This window comes from Xenopus laevis, chromosome 2S (assembly GCF_017654675.1).
Source record: "Xenopus laevis strain J_2021 chromosome 2S, Xenopus_laevis_v10.1, whole genome shotgun sequence".
Taxonomy (NCBI): domain Eukaryota; kingdom Metazoa; phylum Chordata; class Amphibia; order Anura; family Pipidae; genus Xenopus; species Xenopus laevis.
This window is the reverse complement of record NC_054374.1, coordinates 162,250,186-162,275,999: the sequence shown is the minus strand read 5'-3', so window position 1 is coordinate 162,275,999 and position 25,814 is coordinate 162,250,186. Positions and strand designations below refer to the sequence as shown.

General features: G+C 38.8%; 1 protein-coding gene across 7 annotated transcripts in view; it reads left to right on the top strand.

The window, feature by feature from the left end:
* The window catches only part of LOC108710034 (disks large homolog 2), a 621,594-nt gene extending 613,813 nt beyond the window's left edge, over positions 1 to 7,781 (top strand). For all 7 annotated transcript variants that reach the window (XM_041584606.1, XM_041584605.1, XM_041584603.1 and 4 more), the window contains 5 exons: positions 513 to 614; positions 2,868 to 3,040; positions 4,283 to 4,392; positions 5,692 to 5,783; positions 7,169 to 7,781. In XM_041584606.1, coding sequence (XP_041440540.1) covers positions 513 to 614; positions 2,868 to 3,040; positions 4,283 to 4,392; positions 5,692 to 5,783; positions 7,169 to 7,275 — 584 coding nt within the window. In that variant the 3' untranslated portion in view covers positions 7,276 to 7,781. The remainder of the gene's footprint in view (positions 1 to 512; positions 615 to 2,867; positions 3,041 to 4,282; positions 4,393 to 5,691; positions 5,784 to 7,168) is intronic.
* The last annotated feature ends 18,033 nt before the right edge of the window (positions 7,782 to 25,814 follow it).

Sequence of the window (25,814 nt, the reverse complement as noted above, 5' to 3'; positions counted from 1 at the left end):
TCATGGTTTTCCATTTTGAGTTTTTGAAATTCGAATTGGAAAAAAATTGATTCACCATAAGAAACTCGAATAAAGTTTTTTTTTGCAACGAAGTTCGATTTTAACTCAAATTAGAATTTTAAACAATTCTCCCTGTCCAATACCACCCCAAAATCACCTTTTTTAGCAACATTTCATGCATCAAAACTCATGAGCTGTGGAAGATAAAACAAAGATTATTTTATTGTTCCATCCCTTGACAGACTTTATCATTTCCCAACAGAAAATGTCAAATCAGTCCAAAAGAAAAATTATAGCCTTTATTTCGAACTATTTTGAAATCCATTATATATACACACGCACACACATATAAATATATATATAATGTACTGTATTATAAATCTATTGTAAATAAATTTAATATATCACCTTGTTTCCTGATTCTGTTGCGCAATAAACTAATTACAAGTAAAAGTCTAATTCTAAAGAAAATTGTAGATGTAAATAATGAGTGATTGTTTATTTCATTACAGTTAACTATACCAGGCCTGTAATTATTCTGGGTCCAATGAAAGACCGAGTCAATGATGATCTGATATCTGAATTTCCTGATCAGTTTGGCTCATGCGTGCCACGTAAGTAGGATTTTAGATTGTTTCATTCTCTTCCTTTCTTTTCTTTTCTTGTCTTATTGAATTTTCAAGCAAAAAAAAAGACTTTTACATAACAACAATGTAAAGTTAAAACATGTCCGATTTCAAGCAAATAAAACTGCTGTTACAATAATAATAAAAATAATAATAATCTCAAGACAAAAGAAAAATATTAAAGGGGTTGTTTACCTTTAAATTAACTGTTAGTATGACTTAGAGATGGATAGTCTGAGACAATTTGCTATTTGTTTTAAATTTTTATTATTTGTGGTTTTTGAGTTATTTAGCTTTTTATTCTGCAGCTCTCCAGTTTGCAGTTTCAGCCATCTGGTTGCTGGGGTCCAAATTCCCCTAGCAACCATGCATTGATTTGAATAAGAGACTGGAATATGAACAGGAGAGGCCTGAATAGAAAGATGAGTAATAAAAAGTAGCAATTACAATACATTTGTAGACTTACAGAGCATGTCTTTTTTGATGGGGTCAGCGACTCCATTTGAAAGCTGGAAAGGGTCAGAAGAAGAAGGAAAATAATTAAAAAACTATAAAAAAAGAAAAAACAAAGATCCATTTAAAAGTTGTTTAGAATTAGCCATTCTATCACATACTAAAAGCTAACTTAAAGGTGAACTGCCCCTTTAAATAAAAAATGAAAATACAGAAATATATAATATAAATTAAACAGCTAACAATAAACAATAAAGCTCTGCTCGGTGATAAAATAAAATTAAAAATACATTTTTTTAAAAAAAAAAACAGACTTGTGGCCAGGAAGTAGCCCCTCCTTCTTTGGATTTGTCCAATAAAGGGTTCCACTTGTTACATGAATGAGATAATATCATCATGACCATGATCTTTTTAAGGAGTCGATGGTGACAGAAGACAGTAAAAATAAATGATGCCAAGTGTGTCCAAGAGTCCTGGGGTCAATAAGATGCACCTGGATTGTCCTGAGCCACCGACTCCTTTTAGAGTCAATGTTAATGGCAAAGTTCAGGGGTCAGCAAACAAACCATCCATTTTAAAGGCTTGGGACAGATTTACTAAGGGGTGAAGTGGCCATTGCTTGCGAAAATTCACCAGAAATCCCATCCGCAGGGACATTGCAAATTTACTAACAGGCGTAGAGGACCAGGGTCAGACTGGGGGGCCCGGGGCCCATTGGGCTGCTCTCTCGGGGCCTCCCTCCGACCCCCCTCCCATACCACTTAACCCTCTCAGGGGCCCTTGCCGCATGAGTGCGCACACCCCAGACTCGTGCTTGTACCTTTCACAACCAGCACCCTGAGGTGGAGGAGGTTCAGGGCAGCGGTGATAGGGAGAGGGTCTGGGCCAGCGCGGCCCAGCCTGACCCTGTAGAGGACAATTCACTAGTGAAAGAATACATCGCTAATGTCGTTTTGCGTTCTATCCCCAGACAAATTTTCACTCAGACGAACAATTGTCACTCCGCAAATTAACTAAGGTGTGAATTTTCCATTACGTTACCTTTTTCGCCAGAGTTTTCTTCACCACCTTAGACCTGAAGAACTGATAAGATGAAGCTACATCCTCCTCAATCTTATGTCAGTGACATCATTTACTGTATGCGGGAAAGTCATAAAAGTTCAGAAAAAAACCTCTGGCGTTTTTCACATTTTCGTTTTTTTTATAGTTTTTTCATATTTTTGAGGGATTGTCTTCAAAAGTTCGAACTATTACAAATTTTGGTGTTACCATTTTTTTTACCAATTTGAGGGGCATGCCACATTTGTTTTAGGGTGGGCTCATGTCTAGGACATTAGAGGATCTCTTTTCTTTATTTTGGACATTTCTAATAATAAGTGGCCACTTCAAGACCTATATGTACCTGCCCTATTCAGATTGACCTAAGCGTAAGAGTACTAACGAAGTTTCACTAGGCAGAAATGAGCGTTAGCGAGAGTTCCCTATAAAATACTCGTGCTGATGAATTAATTCTAGAGAAACTTCGTCAGTGTTTGGCTATCGTGAATTAGCGTAGTGGTAATGAATTTGCGCCTGACGAAGTGCCGATAATTCATCCTTTAGTGACTTTGTCCCTTGGTTTGGTTGTTTTGCCAAACTCCACCTCTCAGACTAGTTATGAAAACGGGCAATCATCACATGTTCAATAGACCCCCTCCCCCGCACACAACGTATTGAATGTCTCTGTTACCAAAGCCCAGGCAGATACTTCTCAAGCTTTCTTTCCACTGAACCTTTTTATCTCTATAGATACCACAAGACCAAAGAGAGACTATGAAACGGATGGCAGAGATTACCACTTTGTTGCATCAAGAGAACAAATGGAAAGGGACATTCAAGAGCACAAATTCATAGAAGCCGGGCAATACAACGAAAACTTATATGGCACTAGTGTACAGTCAGTAAAGTTTGTTGCAGAAAGGGTAAGTCTTACTCATTTTGTAATATCTTCCTTATATCTCAATTTTTTTAAGATACGGTGCCCTGAAGACAATTATGTTTGAGGACAACGATTTTAAAAAGCGGCAGACACAGCATTTATTTTGCAGTTATTGTTTGCATTCATTTTGCCAAATTCGAGTTGGGGGTGAGCAATCCCATTATATATATTTTAGGATCTATGATTGGATTACAGAAATGAGGTTTTCATATCTCTGTAACCTTCCTGTGATTTAATGGTGGATGCTGACCAAAAAGTTGATGACACATGGAATCCAAAATGGTCCAAAAAGAATTGCTATAGAGCAGTGCTGTCCATATTCTCGGGTACCGAGGACCAGAATTTTTCTGGCTATGTGGCGGAGGGCCGATAATGGAAGCCATTGTTGACCACTCCCCCTTTCAAACCACAACCATTTAAATTACACCCATGTTATCACAAGAACTTTTAAGACCATGTCCACATTAATGATGGCAACATACCAAAAAACCGTGGTTGGTGTTTACTGCAGGGATATCACTCATCACTTATGCCTGTGGATAACACTGCACCCCCAGCACATGATTAAAAACTTAGGGGCCCCTAACAACAATTTCCAAATGTTAACAGCCCCCCAGAACAAGCCCTACCAGGCTCACGTCCCACAGGCAGAGCAGGACAGGCACAGTATGGCACACACAGGGAGCATAGGGCAGGCAGAGTATGGCATTCATACTGTGTTACATACAGTGACACATTGCTGGTGACCCATTGATAAGTGGGGTTTGGGTGGATCATGTGAAGGGTTTGGCATAATGGGGCATCACCATGTATGCAGGTGGCATTTTTTTTAATTGGAGCCCGTTCTACTTGTTAGCAGTGCCCACCATCAAGAGGACCCAGTTAACCAATGGGCTAATAATCTAAGTCCATTCGGGATAGGGTCAAGCTAACTTAGTAGTATGGGCCCCATACTGCTAGGGGCTGCCCTGTGGCCCACTAACTTACCCATATATCTCTCAATGCTGATATCTGACTTTTCAGGCACCACATGCTCTAAGAGTGCATTGGATGTAAACCGTACCTATCAAAGTGGCCTATGAGTGCCTATCAGAGGTCAGATGCACCCGGACCATGGCATGGCTAGTTAAGCCGCTAATAACATGAAGACTTTTTATATTGACTTGAGTTCATTATTATTTATATATTCTATTCCTATAAGTAATGTTCCCTCTTTTCCCCACAGGGCAAGCACTGCATTCTAGATGTATCAGGAAACGCTATCAAGCGACTACAAGTAGCACAACTCTACCCAATAGCTATTTTCATTAAACCCAAGTCTGTAGAGTCACTAATGTAAGTATAAACCTTCCAAACCCCCAATTGTCTTCTATTTAAAGGATAAGCAAACCTTTAAAATATGTTAATGTAAAATGAATGAGAGTTCTACTCTAAGCACTTTTGTAATTTACATTCATTATTTATTTTCTTTTTATTCCAAGATATGAAAGGATACATGTACTGTTAATATTAAAATAAATTGTTACAACAGCGCCACCTGCTGGTCAGTTTCCCACCAGTCTGACCACCAAGTAGTCAAGGAAGTTGTCAGGAGAAAGAAAGAGGCTGCTCTGATGTTCTTCTGCTTAGGAATAAAATTAGAAACCTTTCTCAAATCTTTCCTAAGCAGAAGAACATCAGAGCAGCCTCTTTCTTTCTCCTGACAACTTCCTTGACTACTTGGTGGTCAGACTGGTGGGAAACTGACCAGCAGGTGGCGCTGTTGTAACAACATTCATTCATATTAACAGTATCCGTTAATAACTTGGAATTGCTAAGAATAGCCTCCTCGTCTACAGAATTGCTTAGAATAGCCTCCTCGTCAGTTTTACATTCACTTATTTTTATGGTTTACTTAACCTTTAACTGTGAGTTCATTTTGCACCGGAAAAACACTAAATATATACATCGGTTATCCTGAAACCCATTATCCAGAAAGCTCATGATTATGGAAAGGCCATCTCCCTAGACTCCATTTTATCCAAATAATTAAAATTTTTAAAAATGATTTCCTTTTTCTGTGTAATTAAAAAAAACTAAGATATAATTAATCCTTATTGGAGGCAAAACCAGCCTATTGGGTTTATTTAATGTTTATATGTATAGACGTAAGGTATGAAGATCCTAATTATGGAAAGATCCATTACCCAGAAACCCCCAGGTCCCAAGCATTCTGGATAACAGGTCCCATACCTGTAGTACTGCACAATGCCATTCAGCTGTTCCATAGGGAATCGAAGGCACCATATTGTTTGAAATGAATAAGGCTTACTGCATAGAGTGGAGCCCTCTACTCAATAAATAAACTTTCCTTTAATATTGATATAGCAAATAATATACAAATGACATCACTCACTACAATGACATAATTCAAGTATTGTCCTTTTTTTCTGTATTCATCCCACCTGACCAATTTCTAGTTTTTTGTCACTAGATTTAGAATTATTTTTTCGCACTTCTCGCTTTAGTCTATGGGAGACGTCCTTCCCATAATATGGGGCATTCTGAATAACAGGTTTCCAGATAATGGATCCCATACCTGTGCAAACATTATTTTAAGTCATTATAATGCTGTAAATATGTTTTGCTTTTTAGGGAAATCAGTAAACGACTGACCGAGGAGCAAGCTAAGAAAACATTTGATCGAGCACTTAAATTAGAGCAAGAATTTGGGGAGTTTTTTACAGGTGAAAATGTTATATTTGTTTTTTTCTTCCCTTTTTATTGTCTGCCATTTGATGTTTCTTTCTTTTTGCAGTATTATTTTTTCTCATATTATATCTATTCTGTACATGAAATATAAATGTCACAAGTTGGCAGGGGCAGAACTACAGAGGAAGCAGACCCTGCGGCTGAAGGGGGGCCCAGAAGTTAAAGGGGCACCATGAGGTCCTACTTAATGAGCAATTTCAATATACATTGGTAAAACAGGACACTCTCTGGATATTTTGGGGACCCTAAAATAAAATTGCTGGGGTCCCAGTAACCAGTTACGCCATTCAGGGGTGCTTCGCCAATGAGGCGAGTTGAGGCTGTCACCTCAGGCAGCAGCGCCCCACTAGGTACCAGGGGCAGCAAAAATGCTGCTCCTGGTACTTTAAGAGCGAATTTGCGGGGGAGGGGGGGGCAAGGATCGCCCCTGACGCCATTACAAGTTGGCAAATATGCACAGTATATTAAAGGGCTGTTATATTTGGGGGGGGGGGTGCTTTGTATTTGCCTTTGCATTGTCTTTCCTAGCTTCTATGTACTAAACAGAATTCAGCAAGAAAGGCCTTTGAAATTTCTCATAGCCTGTTTAGAAAAATGCCATAGAGCAATCCCAAAATACGTATTCCCCTGTACTAAGCACAATTCAGCAGGAACAGCCCCTAAATTTGTAAATAATCTGTACAGAGAGATACTATAAAACTATGGCAGCATAGGTATTCCCCTGTACTAAGCCCAATTCAGCAGGAACAGTCCCTAAGTTTGCTCATAGTCTGTACAGAGAGATCCCATAAACTATGGCAGCATAGGTATTCCCTGTACTAAGCACAATTCAGCAGGAACAGTCCCCTAAGTTTGCTCATAGTCTGTACAGAGAGATCCCATAAAACTATGGCAGCATAGGTATTCCCCTGTACTAAGCACAATTCAGCAGGAACAGCCCCTAAGTTTGCTCATAGTCTGTACAGAGAGATCCCATAAAACTATGGCAGCATAGGTATTCCCCTGTACTAAGCCGAATTCAGCAGGAACAGACCCTAAGTTTGCTCTTAGTCTGTACAGAGAGATCCCATAAACTATGGCAGCATAGGTATTCCCTGTACTAAACACAATTCAGCAGGAACAGCCCCTAAGTTTGCTCATAGTCTGTACAGAGAGATCCCATAAAACTATGGCAGCATAGGTATTCCCCTGTACTAAGCACAATTCAGCAGGAACAGCCTCCTAAGTTTCAGCATAGCCTATACATAGAGATACCATAAAACTATGCCAGAATTTCAAATTTTTGTGAGTCATGTACAAACCAGTCATTTTTTGCTTGAAGATTTCTATTGCTTACTAATGCGACTGCCATTTCTTGCAGCTATTGTTCAAGGCGACACTTTGGAGGATATTTATAACTCATGCAAGCAGGTTATCGAGGAGCAATCAGGGCCTTTTATCTGGGTTCCAGCAAAGGAGAAATTATAACTTCACATCTAGTCACTCAAGGGAATGGAAGACTGAAAGGATGCTCTAGAATTTTATTTTAACTTTTTTTATTTTTAGGTTTTGTAGTAATTCTGTTCTTGCAGTCTTTACATTTTGAAAGAATGTACAACGACAACAGAAAATATTTGCCAGACTGTTAAATTCTGAACATAATTGTGGACAAACGTTGTACAGTCAAGGAAGGGGCGTGTGGTCTGGAGACCTTTCTGGGTTTCTTTAAAGAGAAGAACGTAGTCAATTCCAACTTTCTGTTCACTCAAGGATCTGAGTCTTCATTAGAATGGACAATGCATTGAATCATCTGAATTATATGGACCCCTAGTTCACTTGTGCTTGTTCAGTTTGTTGATTGCTCTAAAATATGAAAATATCTAATTCCAGACTTGTTATGCTTCTCCTCACATGCAACATACAACAATACGGGGCAGATTTATCAAGGATCGAAGTGAATTCTAGTGAATTTTCGAAGTAAAGAAATTCAAAGTAATTTTTTGGATATTTCGACCATCAAATAGGATACTACAACTTCGACTTCGAATTCGATTCAAAATAAAATCGTTCAAATATTCGTCCATTAGATAATCGAAGTACTGTCTCTTTAAAAAAACTTCGAATTCAATACTTCGCCAAATTAAACCTGCCGAAGTGCTGTTAGCCTATGGGGACCTTCTAGAGCAATTTTGGAAATTCGAAGAGAAATCGTTCGATCGATCGCTGAAATCCTTCGAATCGCTCGATTCTAACGATTTAATCGTTCGATTTTACTTTGACCGCAGGATACCCAAATTCGATGAAAAAAAACTTTGACTTTGATACTCGAAGTGGAAGTATTTCAATTCGATGGTCGAGTTTCGAAGTATTTTTAACTTCGAAATTCGACCCTTGATAAATCTGCCCCTACGTGTTTTTTACATTTATAAGATTTTTTTTTTTAAAACTAGCAAATTGGAGATTATATTTCCATCAGCAAGCAAACAGCCATGCCAACCACACCAATTGGCTGAGCAGAAAAAAAAGAAAGCATGTTCAACAGAAACATTATCACCCGCTATTTTTTCTTGTTAATTGCTTTTTTATTTGTTTTTAGTTCGAATTCAGTGTTTATTGAAATTTTACATATTCAACATATTCTATAAATGTATCAATTTCGTTATATCCACATATTTCTACCAAATAAGGTATCCAGTGGAAAAAAATGATTTTCTGATAAATTTACTTTCCACCTGTCATCAATAACATTTTTTGGGGAAAAAAAACTTTTTATGTTGAATCGAATCTAAAATTTTAGATTATAGATTATAAATCTATAATTTTTTTGTTTTTTTAAACATTCTTTCCTGAATACACTTTATACCTCTGGCATCAATAGTATTTAAAAAAGAAAAAAAGAAAGAAAACTACCTTTTTGTTTTGGGTCAAATCCTATGTTTAAAATAGAGAATTCATAAATCTTTGTTGAAATGCAATATAGTCTATAAATTTATCATTATTTAAATTTTTGATAAAAAAAGGCCTTCTAAACATGTATTCTTTTTAAAGGTTATCAAGGTTTGGATTTGAATTTTTGCCACAATTTGATTTTATTTTTTGCACAAAATTTGCACAAAAAACAATTTCAAATTACATTTTCAAAAAATCGAATGTCAGTTATTTATGAAGCAAAAAAAAAAACTCGAATGTAAAAAATTGGCATCTAAAAGTTTGTGTAGAAGTCAGTGGGAGCTGTCCTAGTCGAAATTCAAGCCATGTTTTAAATTCGAGATTTTTGAGTTTTCGAGTTTGTAAACTCACAAATTCAAGTTTTTAAGCCTATAAACTTAAAAAATTAAAAAAACCTAACAAATTAGATTTTTGATAAACAAGCCCATTGATCCTCCGATCATGTATTCCAAATAAGTAATCCAAATCTACCTAGTATATTTACTTAACATCTTTGGCATCAATTGCATTTGTGTGAGAAAAAATTATTTTGTATCAAATTGTAGACGAAATTTTAGCATATTCTATATTTTTTTCATTTTGCCATCCATTCCCCAAAATGATTTAACTGGAGAGAAAACAAATTCTCTCCTGAATTTACTTTGCATCCCTAGCATCAATTGCATTTTTTTTTTAAAAAAACGACCTTTTTATTTTGGGTTAGATTCTGTATTTAAAATACAGAATACATAAATCTTTGTTGAAATGCAATAGTCTATAAATTTATCATTATTTGAATCTTCCCATGACTTCACTTGGCATTAATACAGGGTGCAAGAAAAATACTGAAATTTAGATTTAAGATCATATTCCTTTTGTGTTCTGTTTTATTTATTTTGCATGAAATTTCTTAGAAGAAATTATATATAGAGATATTTCTTTGTCAGGAGGGTCATTTTGTGAGATTTTATATTTGAAATAGATTGAAAGTTGAATGAATGTAACTTGGGAATAGAAACATAAAATTTAAATAGGAAATATATGTTTTGTAGAGGGACAGAAAAGAGAGTTTATTCGAGTTTATTGTTGATATTAGCAAGTCAGAAATTAGTAGCTGAAGACTAATTTAATTTTTAAAATGTATTTAAATATTTTTTATTTGACTTTATATTTTGCATTCACATTCTGCTCTTGTCATGTGAAGAAGGAACACGATAGGATTGACAGAAAACACAAAATGCAGTCCGACCTGAGAATTCTATATTTATGCTTCGAGCCCAGAGTTCATGAACACAATTAAATATTTCCCTAAATAAAAACTTGCAAAATCTAGGTTGGGGAAGGATCCATAGGAGTATTAATGAACTTATTAATAAATAATGATCAACAATTTAGTTATGTGGCAAAACTAAACACATTTTGTGAAAGAACTAGTAAAACCAAACACTAAAAGAACTTGATTTGAGCAGCTGTATCAAATTACAATTATTTCTATCAACTACTAGCAATATTAGTCTCATCAGAAGGCTTGGTTTCATTGCATTTCATTCCTCATGAAGAATGTCTTTAGTCTTTTGCTTAAACAAATCCCCACCCTCAATTTCCAGTTCGGGGGCTATAATACATATTATTGAGCATAATATAACCCTTGTTGCCTTCTCCCTGGGAATCCATGCAAAAAATGTCAAACCAACCAAACATCAGTAGGGTTCAGTGAATTTTCTCAATTCATACAGATCTGTGACAAAATTTGCAAGTTGCAAAAAGTTTGCAAATTTAGTCCAGAATTTTGTCATGGAGTTGGTTTTGTCTGGCAGAATTTTGCCATTTAGTGAATTTTCAAAGTCGTAAGGCAGTTTCACTCAGTTTCAGAGGGCAGTTTCATTCATCATAAAACATCCTCAGTATCAGATACAGGTATGGGATCTGTTATCCTAGAAATTCAATATCCAGAAAGCTCCAAAATATAGAGACAACATTTTCCATTAAGCATTATTTACACAAATATTTATTTTTCTTTATTTATTGTTTTATTTATTCATTCGTTATATTAAGTAATGAGCAACTTATATTCTCCAGAAATTTCATGGCGAAATTCTTCATTTCACCAACTGCTAATTTTTTCGTGAAACTGCAGCAAAAAACTGGCATGAAAAATTTTGCTGTGACAAAAAAGGCCCAAAGACAAAATTGTCACAGAGACAAAAAAGTTGGCGTAAGAAAAAACACCCATTGGATTTAATGCATTTGGACAAAAAAGTCACTGAGACCAATCATTCGCAAAAATTATTTGCAATTCATTCCTAATTTGTGAAAAAATTTGCCTTTATGAACACTTTGCCCCTCACATGACAGTAAGATAGCAATTGCGAATTTTTTTAGTGTACGTAATAAAATTTTCTAATCACAAACCATTTGCAAATTGTATTACTTCCATTACATTCTACAGGCAGCACATGAAGGGGTTAACTGAGTCTCCCTGGTAGGACAGGCAGCAAAACAGTTAATACATTTTTTTTACATCCATAAAAAACCGCTGGAGACCCCTCCCACTCCATATTTTTTTCCTGTCCTACCTGAGGACGGTGGTGAAGATGGCTGGATAAAGATCCAGGCTCTGAGGGGCTTGAGGGCCGACCGGGAAGCTACCTGAGTGTGAGCTCTCTGGGGGAACAGGGATTTTCCCAGGTGCTGTAGCAGTCCATGTGGGCTGTAGGCTGCATGGTTATCCGAAACGTGTAACCCAGGGGCAGAGTGGCTGCTCGGTGTGTGGCTGGAGGGAGATGCGTTGTGAGAGGTTGATTAAGGTATTATATAAAGTGATGGAAGATCAAGGGTAGAAAAAAGAAGACAACCCGAAAGATATCCTTCTGTTCTTCTCACAGCAAATTACTGACAAATTTCCATTAAATCCAGTGGTAAATGAGATAATGGAGTCAGAGTGGAAGGATCCTACTAGAAAACCAGAGGTGTCAAAAAAAGATGTTTACACTGCATGAACAGGATGTGTCACGAGGAGAGCCTCTTAAAGTTGATATTTCGATTGCAAGAATGTCCAAGAGGACCACAATACCAGTGGAGGAAGCATCTGGGCTCAAAGATCCTATGGATAAGAGAGCAGAGACAGCCTTAAGAAGGTTGTAACCATTTCAGTGTCTAGAACATTAAAATGTTGGGTCAATAATTTAGAAGAGGACATTGATAGTGGCATTCCAAGGGATAATCTGTTGGACGAGCTAAGTTATGAGAAGATGGCCACTAACTTTCTCTGTGATGCAAGAATCTGTCAAGCTTTCTGCAAGGTTAATGTCTTTGTCATCGGTAGGTATAAGGGCCTTGTGGGTAAAGGCATAGAAGGCAGATTCATATTCCAAGAATAATTTGTGCTCCTTGCCATTTGAACCAGGAAGGTTATTTGGGGCAAAGTTATATTCTCTGATTGAGAGCCTTAAAGGAGGCAAAGCAACAATTCTGCCACAGAATAAGTCAAGAGCACAAAAGAGATTGTTTTTTCACCATCAATCCAGAAGTAGATCTCCCAGGACCAAGCAGTCCAGATAGGCAGAATGGGTGTTAAACTTAATAAAGTACCGATATCGGATAGCTTTTTGTATTCAACCTGTTCAAAGGTTTTTGATATCATCACAAAAAGGAATTGAATTACAAGAACATGTGAAAAACTTTATTCAGATGAAGGTTTTGGGGGATGTTCCAAGTTCGGAGATTGGTCAAGGGATATATTCAAAAATGTTTTGGTGCCCAAGCAAAGAGGCCAAATGAGGCTAGTGGTAGACCTCAGATACTTAAACAAATCCATTCCAAGAAGGAAGTTCAGAATGGAATCAATCAAATCGGTGCAAGACATACTCAACAAAGGCGATTTCATAGTCACAATAGACCTAAAGGACATGTACCTGCATGTGCTAATACATCATGAAAGCAGGAAGTTCTTGAGAGTTGCCGTCTGTGTCAGGGAAAAGTTAAGGCATCTTCAATTCAGAGCGCAATCCTTTGGACTAACATCTGCTCCATGTGTGTTTACAAAGATTGTGGTAGTTCTGGCAGCAGTTCTAAGGAGAGAAAGCATTTGTATTGTTCCGTACCTGGACGATTGGCTTCTCAACGCATTAAGTCAGGTGGAAATGAAAATCCACTTAGGAAGGACTTCTGAAGAGCCATGTTTTTGGTATCTATCATCAATTCCAGGCAAATGAAGATATTAATTGTTCAGGAAGCTCAGAAAATTAGACAAAACAAGATTCGTCAAGCAAGGAAGGTTCTGGGATTAATGAAAGCTCCAATAGAAGCGGTGCCGTGGGCCAAAGCTCAGATGAGGGGACTTCAATTTTACATGTTAACAGCTTGGATTTGCAAGTGTTGGACAAGAGCATGAAGGTGTCGAAAGATCTGAGGAAGTCCTTGAGTTGGTGGACATACAGTCACAACCTGGACAAAGGTCATGCTTTTTAACTCCCATCACCAGTAGTGATAACAATGGATGCGTCATTACAAGGACGGGGTGCCCATCTGAGGAAGCAATCAACCCAAGGTCTGTGGTCACAGAGAGACAGAGCAGCATCCTCCAGTAACAGGGAGGTGAAAGCAGTGTGGAAAGCATTGAGAGAATTTCAGGACCAGATTATCAATCAGAATGTGTTGATACAATCAGACAATATGGCAGTAGTATCATATATAAATTAAATCAATCAAGGGGGCACAAGGTCAAGGAGACTGATCGAGTTATGCGCCAAGATGATGAAGTTGGTTTGGATGAACCTGACGCATACATCAGCGATTTATATAAGATGAGTAAACAACAAATGGGGTCTTTGAACCAGGAAATTTTCCTGCAGTCAGCTTTTCCGCAGATAGACTTAATGGCAACCAAATGGCAAATGCAAGAGGGTTCAATGTATGCGTTCTCCATCAAAGGAAGGTTTCAATAAGCGTAAATTTTTCCCCCAGTACCACTGATCCAAAGGGTAATAAAGAAAGTGAAACAGGATCAAGCACAGGCATTGCCATATTTCCGGGATGGCCCAAAAGGTCTTGGTTTCCGGATCTGTTTCGCCTTTCCCAGGGCAGTTACTGGATACGTCCTTTGAGGGAGGATCTGATACGCAGGAAGGGATGTTGTTTCCAGACCTCAGCAGATTAAAGTTGAAGGCATGGCTACTGAACACACTGTTATTAGACCAAGGTTATTCATAGAAAGTACTGAAAACATTGCTATTATCCAGAAAGTAGTCCACATCTCTTTCTTATGAGAGCGTATGGAAGACTTACAGTAAGTTGTGTTCAAAAAGACATGTCTTCAACGATATTTGGCGTGTGCTAAACCCGACAAGTAAGGACTTTACGTATTACTCGACCCCGCATCAAACCCACACTAGGATAGATTTTTTCCTGGCTTATCCACAAACTTTGTCCTTAGCTTCCCAGTGCTCGATCAAACCTACAACTTGGACGGATCACTCCCTTGTTGAACTTTCTCTCCAAGAAAAATACCAGTTCAGTGCTAGGCCGCCCTGGAGACTTAATAACACCCTACTAGTGGACAATGATATTCGCAAACAACTTGACACTGATATAGTTGAATTTTTCTCCCGAAATGACACTGCAGAAGTTAAAGATTTAACTCTATGGTGCGCCCATAAGGCCGCTTTAAGAGGCACACTGATTAGTATTGCTGCATACAAAACTAAACTAGCTAGACGGAAACAGGACCAATTGCTCCTCACCATAAACAGTTTAGAGAGACAGAGACTTATAGCCCCTTCGCTTGGTTTACAGAAGCAATTGGACAATCTTAAAGAAGAGGTAAACCTCCTCATTTTGAGTAGATGTCAAGCTCGACTTTTGAAGCTCAAAAGCGAGACTTACATTATGGGGAATAGAGCCTCTGCTATACTTAAGAAACAATTACTCCACCAAACACTGCAGAGTAGGATTGGGAAAATTCGTACTTCTTCTGGCGAATCAAGAATTAATCCTAAAGACATAGCTGACACATTTGCTACATTTTACAGTACTCTTTACAACTTGAAAGACGACTCCTCTATGGTTATGCCCTCGGAGCATGTTATCACTGCTTTTTTTGCAACGGCTAAACCTGCCATCTCTATCGGACACAGAGTTGGCTGGTTTAACTGGCCCTATAACCATGGAGGAAGTCCTGGCGGTGATACAAGCCCTCCCCAAAAACAAGGCCCCGGGGCCGGATGGCTTTACTAATCTATATTACAAAACATTTCATGCTTCGCTAGCTCCCTACCTCACTAGAGCCATTAATGAGGCTGCTTTGCAAGGAACATTCCCCCGAGAAATGTTGCAGGCTTACATCTCAACTATACCCAAACCCGGCAAAGATGACACATTATGCTCAAATTATCGTCCTATCTCCTTGCTAAATGGAGATCTTAAGATTTATGCATCTGTACTTGCTAAGAGACTGCAGGAAGTGTTGCCAGTACTTATAAATAATGATCAGACTGGATTTATCAAAGGGCGTCATATTCATGATAATACTAGAAGGCTTATCACCCTCATACAACACATGCATTGTACTAAAACTCCATCACTAGTCTTAGCGTTAGACGCCGAAAAGGCATTTGACCGAGTGAATTGGACTTATCTTAGACTAGTTTTGGAGACATTTGGTTTACCGGCCCCAATGATTACTGCTATAATGGCCCTGTACTCAGACCCGTCAGCCCAGGTGAATGTGAATGGTTTCTTGTCAGACTCCTTTTCATTAACTAATGGGACTAGGCAAGGGTGCCCCCTTTCGCCCCTTATCTATATCCTTAGTATAGAGCCGTTAGCCCAAGCTGTTAGATGTTCGAGTGACTTACGAGGAGTTTCTGTGGGGCCGCATGAGCATAAAATTCTGTTGTTTGCTGATGATATTGCCATCACTGTGACTAATCCCACGTTTGCTTTGCAGAAATTATTTGATTTGATTGAACTGTTTGGAAGCATGTCCTACTACAAACGGGCTGTCACGAAACGCGTTGAGCACATGACCCAGGGGATTACAAGGGCATGCTGTTTGTTGATTGTTTAAACATGACGAAATAAAAATCAAAGTTTTTAAATCGATTTTCGGCCGTCTTGGTGCTCCATCTATGCATGAATTGGACTTCCTACTACAAACTCAATGTCTCCAAGACACAAGCCCTTCCCATATTACTGCCTCCACCGGTTGTCTGTAGTTTACAACGGATTTATAACCTGGATTGGCAATCTACGGCTGTGAATTACTTGGGATCAAAGATAACTGCCAACCCCTTTCAACTATACCAACACAACTATGGAGAAATTCTGAAGGACATGGTTAACACCCTCCAACAATGGAAAACTACATACATGTCTTGGCTGGGGAGGATAAATGCTATTAAAATGCTGATTGTCCCAAGGCTTTTATACAAATTTAGAACTCTTCCCATTCCACTCTTCACACCTTTTTTTCAGAGGCTTCAGAGGATACTGATGCATTTCATTTGGAATCAGAAGAAACCTAGATTGGCGCAAGGCATTATGTATGCCACAAAAAGGAATGCTGGATTGGCCTGTCCTAATGTACACAGATATTATAAGGCGACTTTGCTAGACCAACTAGCAGATTGGCACCTCCCACCAGGCGTAAAGAAATGGGTAGATCTGGAGCATTGGATCTACAAATCTCAGTTTGGTTACTCGATTACAGCACATGTCTGGACTCTTGGCAAGCATTGCCGCTCTGACATGGATAAATTGCCGCAGGCTACGCAGGCGACTTTATATGCTTGGTATACTTCCAGGAATAATGTTCACCTGGCAAATCCACCTACTGCACTAATGCCAATATCCATTTTGGAAGAAGTGATACCGGATCTGACATTGTCCCTCTGGAAATCCCGCAGAATACAAAAAATGGGAGACCTGTACGAACAGAACAGTCTGGTCACTTTCCAGTCTCTGCAATCTAACTATGAGTTACCAAACGCGCAACTTTACACTTATTTCAGGCTGAGGCACTACCTCCATGCGCACAAATGGAATGGACTACATCAACCTACATTATTTGAAATTAGATGTTGGTCTCAATCTGGGAAGCGAAAGGGAACCCAGGGACTGTATCAAGTGTTACAACAGACAGCAGCTGATGTCGCGCCGCTAGCGATAGAACGCTGGCAGACAGATCTGCAGATATCGCTATCTATAGTGGAATGGCGAAGGCTTTTCCGGAGTACGATAAAACAATCAAGAGCGCTTAATCACCATGAACTTACTGTCAAATTAATGTATAGGTGGTACATGACCCCTGACAAAATACACAAAGCTTTCCCCAGCTCTCCAAACATCTGTTGGAGGTGCCGACGAGAACCAGGGACTTTCTTTCATATCTGGTGGGCATGCCCCATAGCTCGGGCCTACTGGAAGAGAGTTAATGAGCTTCTAAAGGACATTTCGGGTGATCCAACTACCCTCGACCCAGCAATGGCCCTACTGGGCTATGAGACAAAGATACGGGACACAACAACACAGAGAAAAATTACAAGGCTTCTTCTGGTTAGCAGAAGTTTATTGGCAAGACATTGGAAACAATTTACTCTCCCCCAGCGTGCACATATCCAAGCTGAACTTGACAGAGTTGATCTATATGAACGTTCTTTTTCCTCCTAAACATACTTAATGGGGTGATGATACCCTATGCTCAGTGTTACGGCATGTCGTTGCAGTCTCCAGCTCCCTCCCTCCCCCCCCCCTCCCCCCCCCTCCTCTCTCTTCTTCGGCCTACCCCAGTTTCTTCTTCTTTTTCTTCTTTCTTCTTCTCTCATGCATATTACCTGTAAATTGCAAAAACTGTTAATAAAAAAAAAAAAAAAAAAAAAAAAAGACGTCTTCAAAATGTGGAGAGACTTCCACAGGTGTTGCAGTTTCTACAAGAAGGGTTTGAAAAAGGATTACAATCCAGTACATTGAAGGTTTAAGTATCTGCATTGTTGGCTCATCTTAATATTAGACTCTCAGTTAATACAATGGTGAGGAGATTTTTAAAGGCAACCTCAAAATTGAGGCCTTACAATAAGTTCCGTGTTCCCCCTTGGGATCTAAATCTGGTACTAAATAAGCTCTGCGCAGCACCTTTTAAGCCAATAGACAAGGTTTCAATGAAAATGGTGACGTTAAAAACATCAGCAAGACCAATTGTTGAGATTCAAGCTTGGGTGCATTGGAACCGTATATATATTTTTTTCAGGATAAAGTGTGCTTGAAAACACTACCTTTCTTTGTGCCAAAAGTATCTACACCCTGGGATTCAGAAGAAGATATCTGCCTACCTGTATTTTATCCTGAACCTAACGATGAGACAGAAGGATTATATCTGGATCTGAAAAGATGTCTGACGGTGTATTGGAAGAACCAAGGCATGGAGAAAATCTGAGAAACTTTTGTACTATTTAGTGATAAAAACAGAGGAAATAAAGCCTCTAAGAGCACTATTGCTAGATGGCTAAAAGGAGGTAATTATTTCAAGTTATAAGACTTCTCCAGAATACGTGAATGCGCATTTCACAAGGAGAATGGCGACTTCGTGGGCGGAAAGATCATACGCTTCCCCACAAGAAATCTGTAAAGCAGCGATGTGGTCAAGTCTACATGGGTTTGCAAAGCATTACTGACTTGACATCTTGTCCTCTCAGGATAGAGTCGGGCAGTGGGTTGGGTACCTGTGGGTTACCAGCAAAAAAAGCGAGTACCCTGTGGAATGAGGGTAGGATTTTAAGGTGTGAGTATAGATGCAGGACTGCAGGTCGCGTGTCAGGTTGTGGGTCTCATCTAAATTTCTTATCTTATATTGTCTATATTTAAGTCGTTTTAAAATTTTACAGAACTCGTTTCTGTTCCCGCCCACTTTTGATGATGTAACTTCCGGTTTGCAGCAACATGACTTCCTGTTTGATGGTGGTCAGCGAGTTGCAGATAAAGCAGTTGCGGGTCCGGGTTGGGTGGGTAAATTTGCGGGTTGCGGTTCGGGTTCCGGCTGCAGGTACAGGTCTGGACCGGGTCTTAGAAATTGGTTCCGCACAGGACTTTATCTCAGGATACAGCCTTTGGTAGCAAAGTTCTGCAAGCAGTTATTCCCCAAGAGATAAAAAATACCCCCCCATCATTTACGGGAAGCATAGAAAATTCCCTTCATGTGCTGCCTGTAGGACGGAATGGAAAATTGGTGAACTTTCCATCAGAATTTTCATTTCCATTAGTCCGTAAGGCGGCACAAATTATATCCCTCCCAAAATAAAGAAATGAAGCATTGCATGTGTTGTTGTCAGTGTTCTTGATTGGCATGAGGCCAGACAAATAACATGGAGTGGGAGGGGTCTCCAGGTGTTTTTTTATGGATATAAAAAAAAAAGTAATTAACTGCCTTGTCTACCAGGGAGAGTCAGAGAGTTAACCCCTTCATGTGCTGCCTCACCGACTGATGGAAATGAAAATTTTGATGGTAAGTATACCAATTTTTTACATTTCCCCCATTGACTTTAATGCATTTGGAGTGAGAAAACATTATTGTGCACATAAAGGTTTGTTGCATGTTGACGCCCATTGACTTTTATGTGTTTCATGCATTTTTTGCAAATTATTTCGCCATTTTGCTAATTTTTCTGCGAATTGAAATAGAACAGATTCTCTCATCACTAGTTATATTTTTGACCCAATTGTTTCTTTATATAAAACAGTTATCTTTTACATGACAGTAAATGAGCTGCATCGATGCACTTGGAAGGCCAAAAATTCTTGTTTTTTTGTTGCTTTTTTTTTTAAATCCCTGGATTAAACCAGTTCACCTCAAACTTTCTCACCACTCTACATATTAAATCCTACCCTTCCCAATGAAAGCACAAAATATTATTGTAACTAGTGATGGGCGAATCTGTCCCGTTTTGCCTCGCCAAAAAAATTGCGAAACAGTGAAAAAATTCGTGAAACTGTGAAAAATTTGCATAATGCATTGAAGTCAATAGGCATCAAAATAATTTTGAGACGCAACAATTTTGTCCAAATGCAATGGGTGTCCGAATAATTTTGACGCGAGACAATTTTTATGCGTGCCCTTTTTTTTGTTCGGCAAATTTTTGCCGAAGTTTCGCCAGTTTATTTATAGGTGGTGAAATGCAGAAAATCGCCACAATTCCATGCCTGGTGAATTTATTCGCCCATCACTATTTGTAACCTTTTCAGATTAACATTTTCCCCTAAAATGATAGTTCTATGTACAATATACAATATTCTAAATTTTCAGATAGAACGGGGTTGAATGTTTTTTTAGCTGTTTGCTCTACTGTCCGGCTCTCTGGTGACATATGAGCAACAGTAAATAAGTCAATGTTTGAATTTTTTCACAATAAATTTGCCTTCCATACACCATTCTGTTTTTGAAAGGTCACTGGATGAGAAGTAGCCTAATCTCTATGCCCATTTATCAAATCTATTAGTGGGCAACATACAAAGGACATATCCGCCCTCACCAATTCGCAAAATGCATTAGAGTCAATGCACATGACTATTGTGACGCATTGTCGCTGCAAATTTTTGCCACAATTTCACAAATTCATTCGCTGGTGGCGAAATGTGGAAATTCGCCTCAAATTCGTGCCTGGCTAATTAATGATCTAATTTTAGAAGTAGGTAAATACTCCAATATTCTTAGAGAATTATCATGGATTTCAGTTGATTAAACATAAATCCTAAAATCTCTTTGTACAGTAAGTGCTGAGAAACCTAAGGGGCAGATTTATCAAGGGTCGAAGTGAATTAGAGGGAATTTTCGAAGTAAAAAAATTCGATACTATGACTTCGAATTTACTTCGACTTTGATTCGAAATATAAATAGTTCGAATATTCGACCATTCGATAATCAAAGTACTGTCTCTTTAAAAAAACTTTGACTTCAATACTTCGCCAAATTAAACTAGCCGAAGTGCTATGTTATCCTATGGGAACCTTCTACGGTATTTTTCTTTGTTTTTGAAGTCAAAGTAAAAATCATTCAATCGTATGATAAAATCATTTGATTAGAAACGATTTAATCGTTCAATTTTACTTCGACCGCAGAATAGCCAAATTCAATGAAAAAAAGTTCGAATTTGAAGTATTTTAATTCGATGGCCGAATTTCAAAGTATTTTTAACTTCGAAATTCGACCCTTGATAAATCTGCCCCTAAAAGTTATGTTTTTTTTTAAATAAATTCACTTTTCCAACCATATTTGTTTTAAAGGGCTACTGTCAAAATCATTTTAACATATTTACATTTTTTTATGTACTGGTTTTTCTTAGGCTTTCTGTTGTTAAATAAATCCTGTTTCTGTAAAATAACAAACTTGAAAGTTACATTGCAGTGAATTTCTTTGCTACATTAAGGGGGTTATTTATTAAGCTCCAAATTTTTCTAGTCGGACTTTTAAATGGGAAAAAAACCTGATTTTTTTTCAGAATGAATAAAGTACTCCAACTCAGACCTGCCGACAACATATAAAAGTCAATGGCAGACGTCCCATTTACAATTGGAAGATGTTCTGAATTGCACCGAGTTTCCGAAAATATTGTAGCTTTCGGGCGTTTTTACGAAAAAATCTTCGGTTTTGAGCGCAAAATCCAAAAAAAATCAAATGATTCATATTTTCTTTTTTTTTACGACTTTATTGTGATTTGTTCTGCACAAGAAAAAAATCGTGAAGATTTATTAAATAGGGGGGGGGGGAAAGTTCATGTGGATTTGGTCAGTGTAGTTTTCAGAAAATAGTGAGAACTTTTTGGATTTTGATAAATAACCCCCTAAGGGTTCTGGGGAAAGACTCAAAGTCTCAAAAACAGATACAATCTACTGTGTTTTTTGGTCTGCAATGCAGCTTTTTTCCCACCACACATTCAGTATAATTGTTACTGCTGAAAATTGCAACAACATGGGTCTGTTGCAACCACAAAAAACTGGGTCTGCTATGGGTGCAGTATGGACACCTTTTTGCCCACAACGAGAAGATGGAGTCCTGTTAGTTATATATGATCAAGATCAGGTGTAAAGAACAAGGGTCCCCTGCAGCTCTGCATGTTACACTTTGCTTCCAGCACTTTATTTAATGGGGCAAATTTACTAAAGGGCGAATTTTCGCCAGCCACACTTCACGCCACTTCGTCAGGTGCCAATTTACTACCACTGCGCTAATTCACTAAAATGCAAAGTTGCGTCTCAAAGTTGAACGCTGGTGGTTTCGCTAGCGTTATTTCATCAGCGCAAGCATTTCATAGCGAACTTTCGCTAGCGTTCATTTCTATCTAGTGGAACTTCGTTTGTACACTTATGCTTAGGTCAATTTGAATAGGGCGGGTACATATAGGTCATATATACGTCTTTATTAGAGATGTTGCTGCAAATGCTTGAAGTGGCTCACCCTAAAACTAATGTGGCATGACCCTCAAACGGTTGAAAAAAAAATGATAACACAAAACGTTTGAATAGTTAGAACTTTAGAAGGCAATATGAAAATACACCAGCGTTTTTTATAGTTTTTATGATTTTCGGCATCCAGGATATGATGTCACTGACATAAGATTGAGGAGGATGGACCTTCAGCTTATCAGTTCGCCAGGTTTAAGCTGGTGAAGGAAACGCTGGAGAAAGGGGTAATGTTCTGTAAAATTCGCACTTTACTGAATTTGCGGATTAACGATCGTTCCCCTGAGTGAAAATTTGCCTGGCGATGGGGTGCGAAACTATGTTAGCGATAGTCTCTTTAGCAAGTGAATTGTCCTGTACGCCAGTTAGTAAATTGTCAATAGTGATGGGCGAATTTGCGCCGTTTCGCTTCGCCGAAAATTCACGAATTTTGTGCAAAATTCGCGAAACAGCAAAAAATTCGCAAAACGGTGCCGGCATCTCGTTTTTGACGCCGGCACCCGTTTTTTTGACACCAGCGCCCGTTTTTTCGGAAATTTTTTTTGACGCCGGCAATTTTTGCTGCGAATTTTCGCAGGCGTTTCGTGAATTTGTTTGCTGGCGGCGAATCGCGCAAATTCGCCGTGAATTCGCGCCTGGTGAATAAATTCGCCCATCACTAATTGTCAATGTCCCTGCAGATGGGATTTCTGGTGACTTTTCGCTAGTGTCGCCCAGTTCGCCCTTTAGTAAATCTGCCCAAATAAGTACGACAGGCTCAATAGGCTCAGCTTGAGAACTGCATTATGTATATCATTCTAAGGCCCACAAGCTGCCATGTTTTTGCTCCCAGTGGCTGCGATCAAAACTGTAAATACTTTCTGCAGAGGCAAATAATTACACTGAATTCTGGGGGGGAAACCCTGTATTGAGGGTAAAACTAAAGAGTAACATGTGAATATTGTAATATTGTAAATGAGCCCTCCTATCACTAAGAGCTCACAGTCTAGGGGTATAAAGTTCTTAATCAGTAGGAAGGGCCCAATACATATCCATTCAGTTATTTGGAGACAAAAGACACCTTCAGCTTTATGTCACCCAACTCCATCTGCTTCTTTGTCAATGAGCTGAGCATGATGTGTTTTCGAATAGAATTCTAATTTATAGACTGTATAAGCCTCCACCCCACCCCAATGTTTTCTCATTGACTTATTCCCGTCTGCTGTCAGTTTTCAACTTCTGAGACACCATTGCACTGTTTTATGTATATATGTAAATATATATATATAAATGTATAACAAGAAATCACTGTTCCGATGTGTTCTTTCACTTTCAGTGGGCGGCTCCCATGTGTTACGTCTGAATGTTTTTGGATATTTATGTTACAGGAGTCCTAGGGCTTCATTCACGTCCTGCATTGCTCCACTTTGTATATATACAACTAAGAACATAGAAAATAATAAAGCAACAACAACAAAGACTATGTTGAACATTTTGGACTACACTGGTGCTACTTTTACACATGCATTTAATATAAGGAAGACAAAGTGTTGCTGATCTCATGCACTAGTGATATTTCTTTCATACTAGTGAAGGGATTGGTCAGTTTACAATATTGGTGCTATGCTTTTTGTAGGAGGCAATGAGGGGAGCTATGGTTAACCAAAAATATCACAGAGTAACATAGTGATGTCAACATACCTGCATGTGGTCTAGTGTACAGGTTTTTATTTTTTAATTATTTTTCCGACTGAAGTTCGCCTTTCAATTAGCTTTGGTATGTTGAGATGGAGGCCACCAAAGCAACTCAACTGTCCATGGTCATGCGTGTCCTACTGAAACTCTAATCAGACAATGTTCTTTTTACTTATTGGGCTGTGTGCGCATGGTGGTGGATGGGTATGAATCACTACAGGTATGGGATCTGTTTTCCAGAAACCAGTTGTCCAGAAAGATCCGAATTATGGAAAGGCTTTCTCCCATAGACTCCATTTTATCCAGATGATCCAATTTTTTTAAATAACATTTACCCTTTTCACCAGGGTCGGACTGGGGGGCCCGGGGCCCACCGGGACTGGTGTCCAGGGCCCCCCCCCCACCTACTTGTAAGGTGAATCGCCGCTCGGCATAATTGCCAAGGCGGCGCATCGCGCATGCGCAAACGGCGTTAGGCGCGCATGCGTAAACGTTGCGCATGCGCAAACGGCGCTGCGATGTGCCGAATTTTTTTTTAAAAAACTGTTTGGGAGAGGGGGTCTGGCCCGGCGGGGGCCCACTAGGGTCGGGGCCCACCGGGTATTTTCCCGGTATCCCGCCGGGTCAGTCCGACACTGCTTTTCACTGTAATAATAAAACATTAGTTTGTACTTGATCCCAACTAAGATATAATTAATCCTTTTTGGAAGCAAAACCAGCCTATTGGGTTTCTTTAATATTTACATGATTATCTAGTAGACTTAGGGGCAGATTTATCAAGGGTCGAAGTGAATTCAAGGGAAGTAAAAAAATTCGAAGTAATGTCTTTGGATACTTCGACCATCGAATAGAATACTTCGACTTTGAATTTATTTTGATTCGAAGTAAAATCATTTGAATATTCGACTGTTCGAGAATTGAAGTATTGTCTCTTTAAAAATACTTCAATACTTCGCCAAATTAAACCCGCTGAAGTGCTATGTTAGCCTATGGGGACCTTCTAAACCATTTTTCTAAGTCTTCACACATCGAAGTAAAATCGTTTGATCGCATGATAAAATCGTTCGTTTTATTACTTTGATCGTTTGATGGCCAAATTCGGTGAAAAATACTTTGATTTCGATATTCGGTCTAAGTTATTTAATTTGAGGGTCGAATTTCGAAGTATTTTTACACTTCAAAATTAGACCCTTGATAAATCTGCCCCTTGAAGTATGAAGATCCAAATTACAGAAAGATCCATCATCTGGAAAGCCTCAGGTCCCATACATTCTGGATAACGGGTCCCATACCTGTAATGGTTGCATGCTACAGTTTTTTTGTCGGCACTGGTGCTATAACTTGAGTGTGTGGCTACAAGCTTTGAGGGAGCATTGTTGGGATTGGTGATTATTACATGAAATGCTTCGCTTTTTCTGGTGCTCTTCTATTAATACTCTTAAATAGGAGAATGTTGGGATCTCATGGTCTCTATCATATTAAAAGTGAATTGTGAAGAGAACTTTAAGTATATGGATAACCTTTGGTTTGTTATTTTGCATGTGGACACACTGCAGTGGGTTGGGGCAATGGGTAAATGCTTGGATCATTTCTCATGAAATATTGTTTCAGACGGCTATTAAATATGAGTTTCAAAAACAAACCAATGCTGTAGTTCTCCTGTCGTCCAAAAAATGAAATTCCATTCCATGTGTTCCTCAGCTAAAACTTCGGATGGGTAAAGGGTAGGGATGTAGCGAACGGCGGAAAAAATGTTCGCGAACATATTCGCGAACTTGCGTCTAAAAATGCGAAAGGCTCGCGAACGTCGCGAACCCCATAGACTTCAATGGCAAGGCGAATTTTAAAAGCTAGAAAAGACATTTCTGGCCAGAAAAATGATTTTAAAGTTGTTTAAAGGGTGCAACGACCTGGACAGTGGCATGCCAGAGGGGGATCAAGGGCAAAAATGTATCTGAAAAATACATTGTTGACACAGC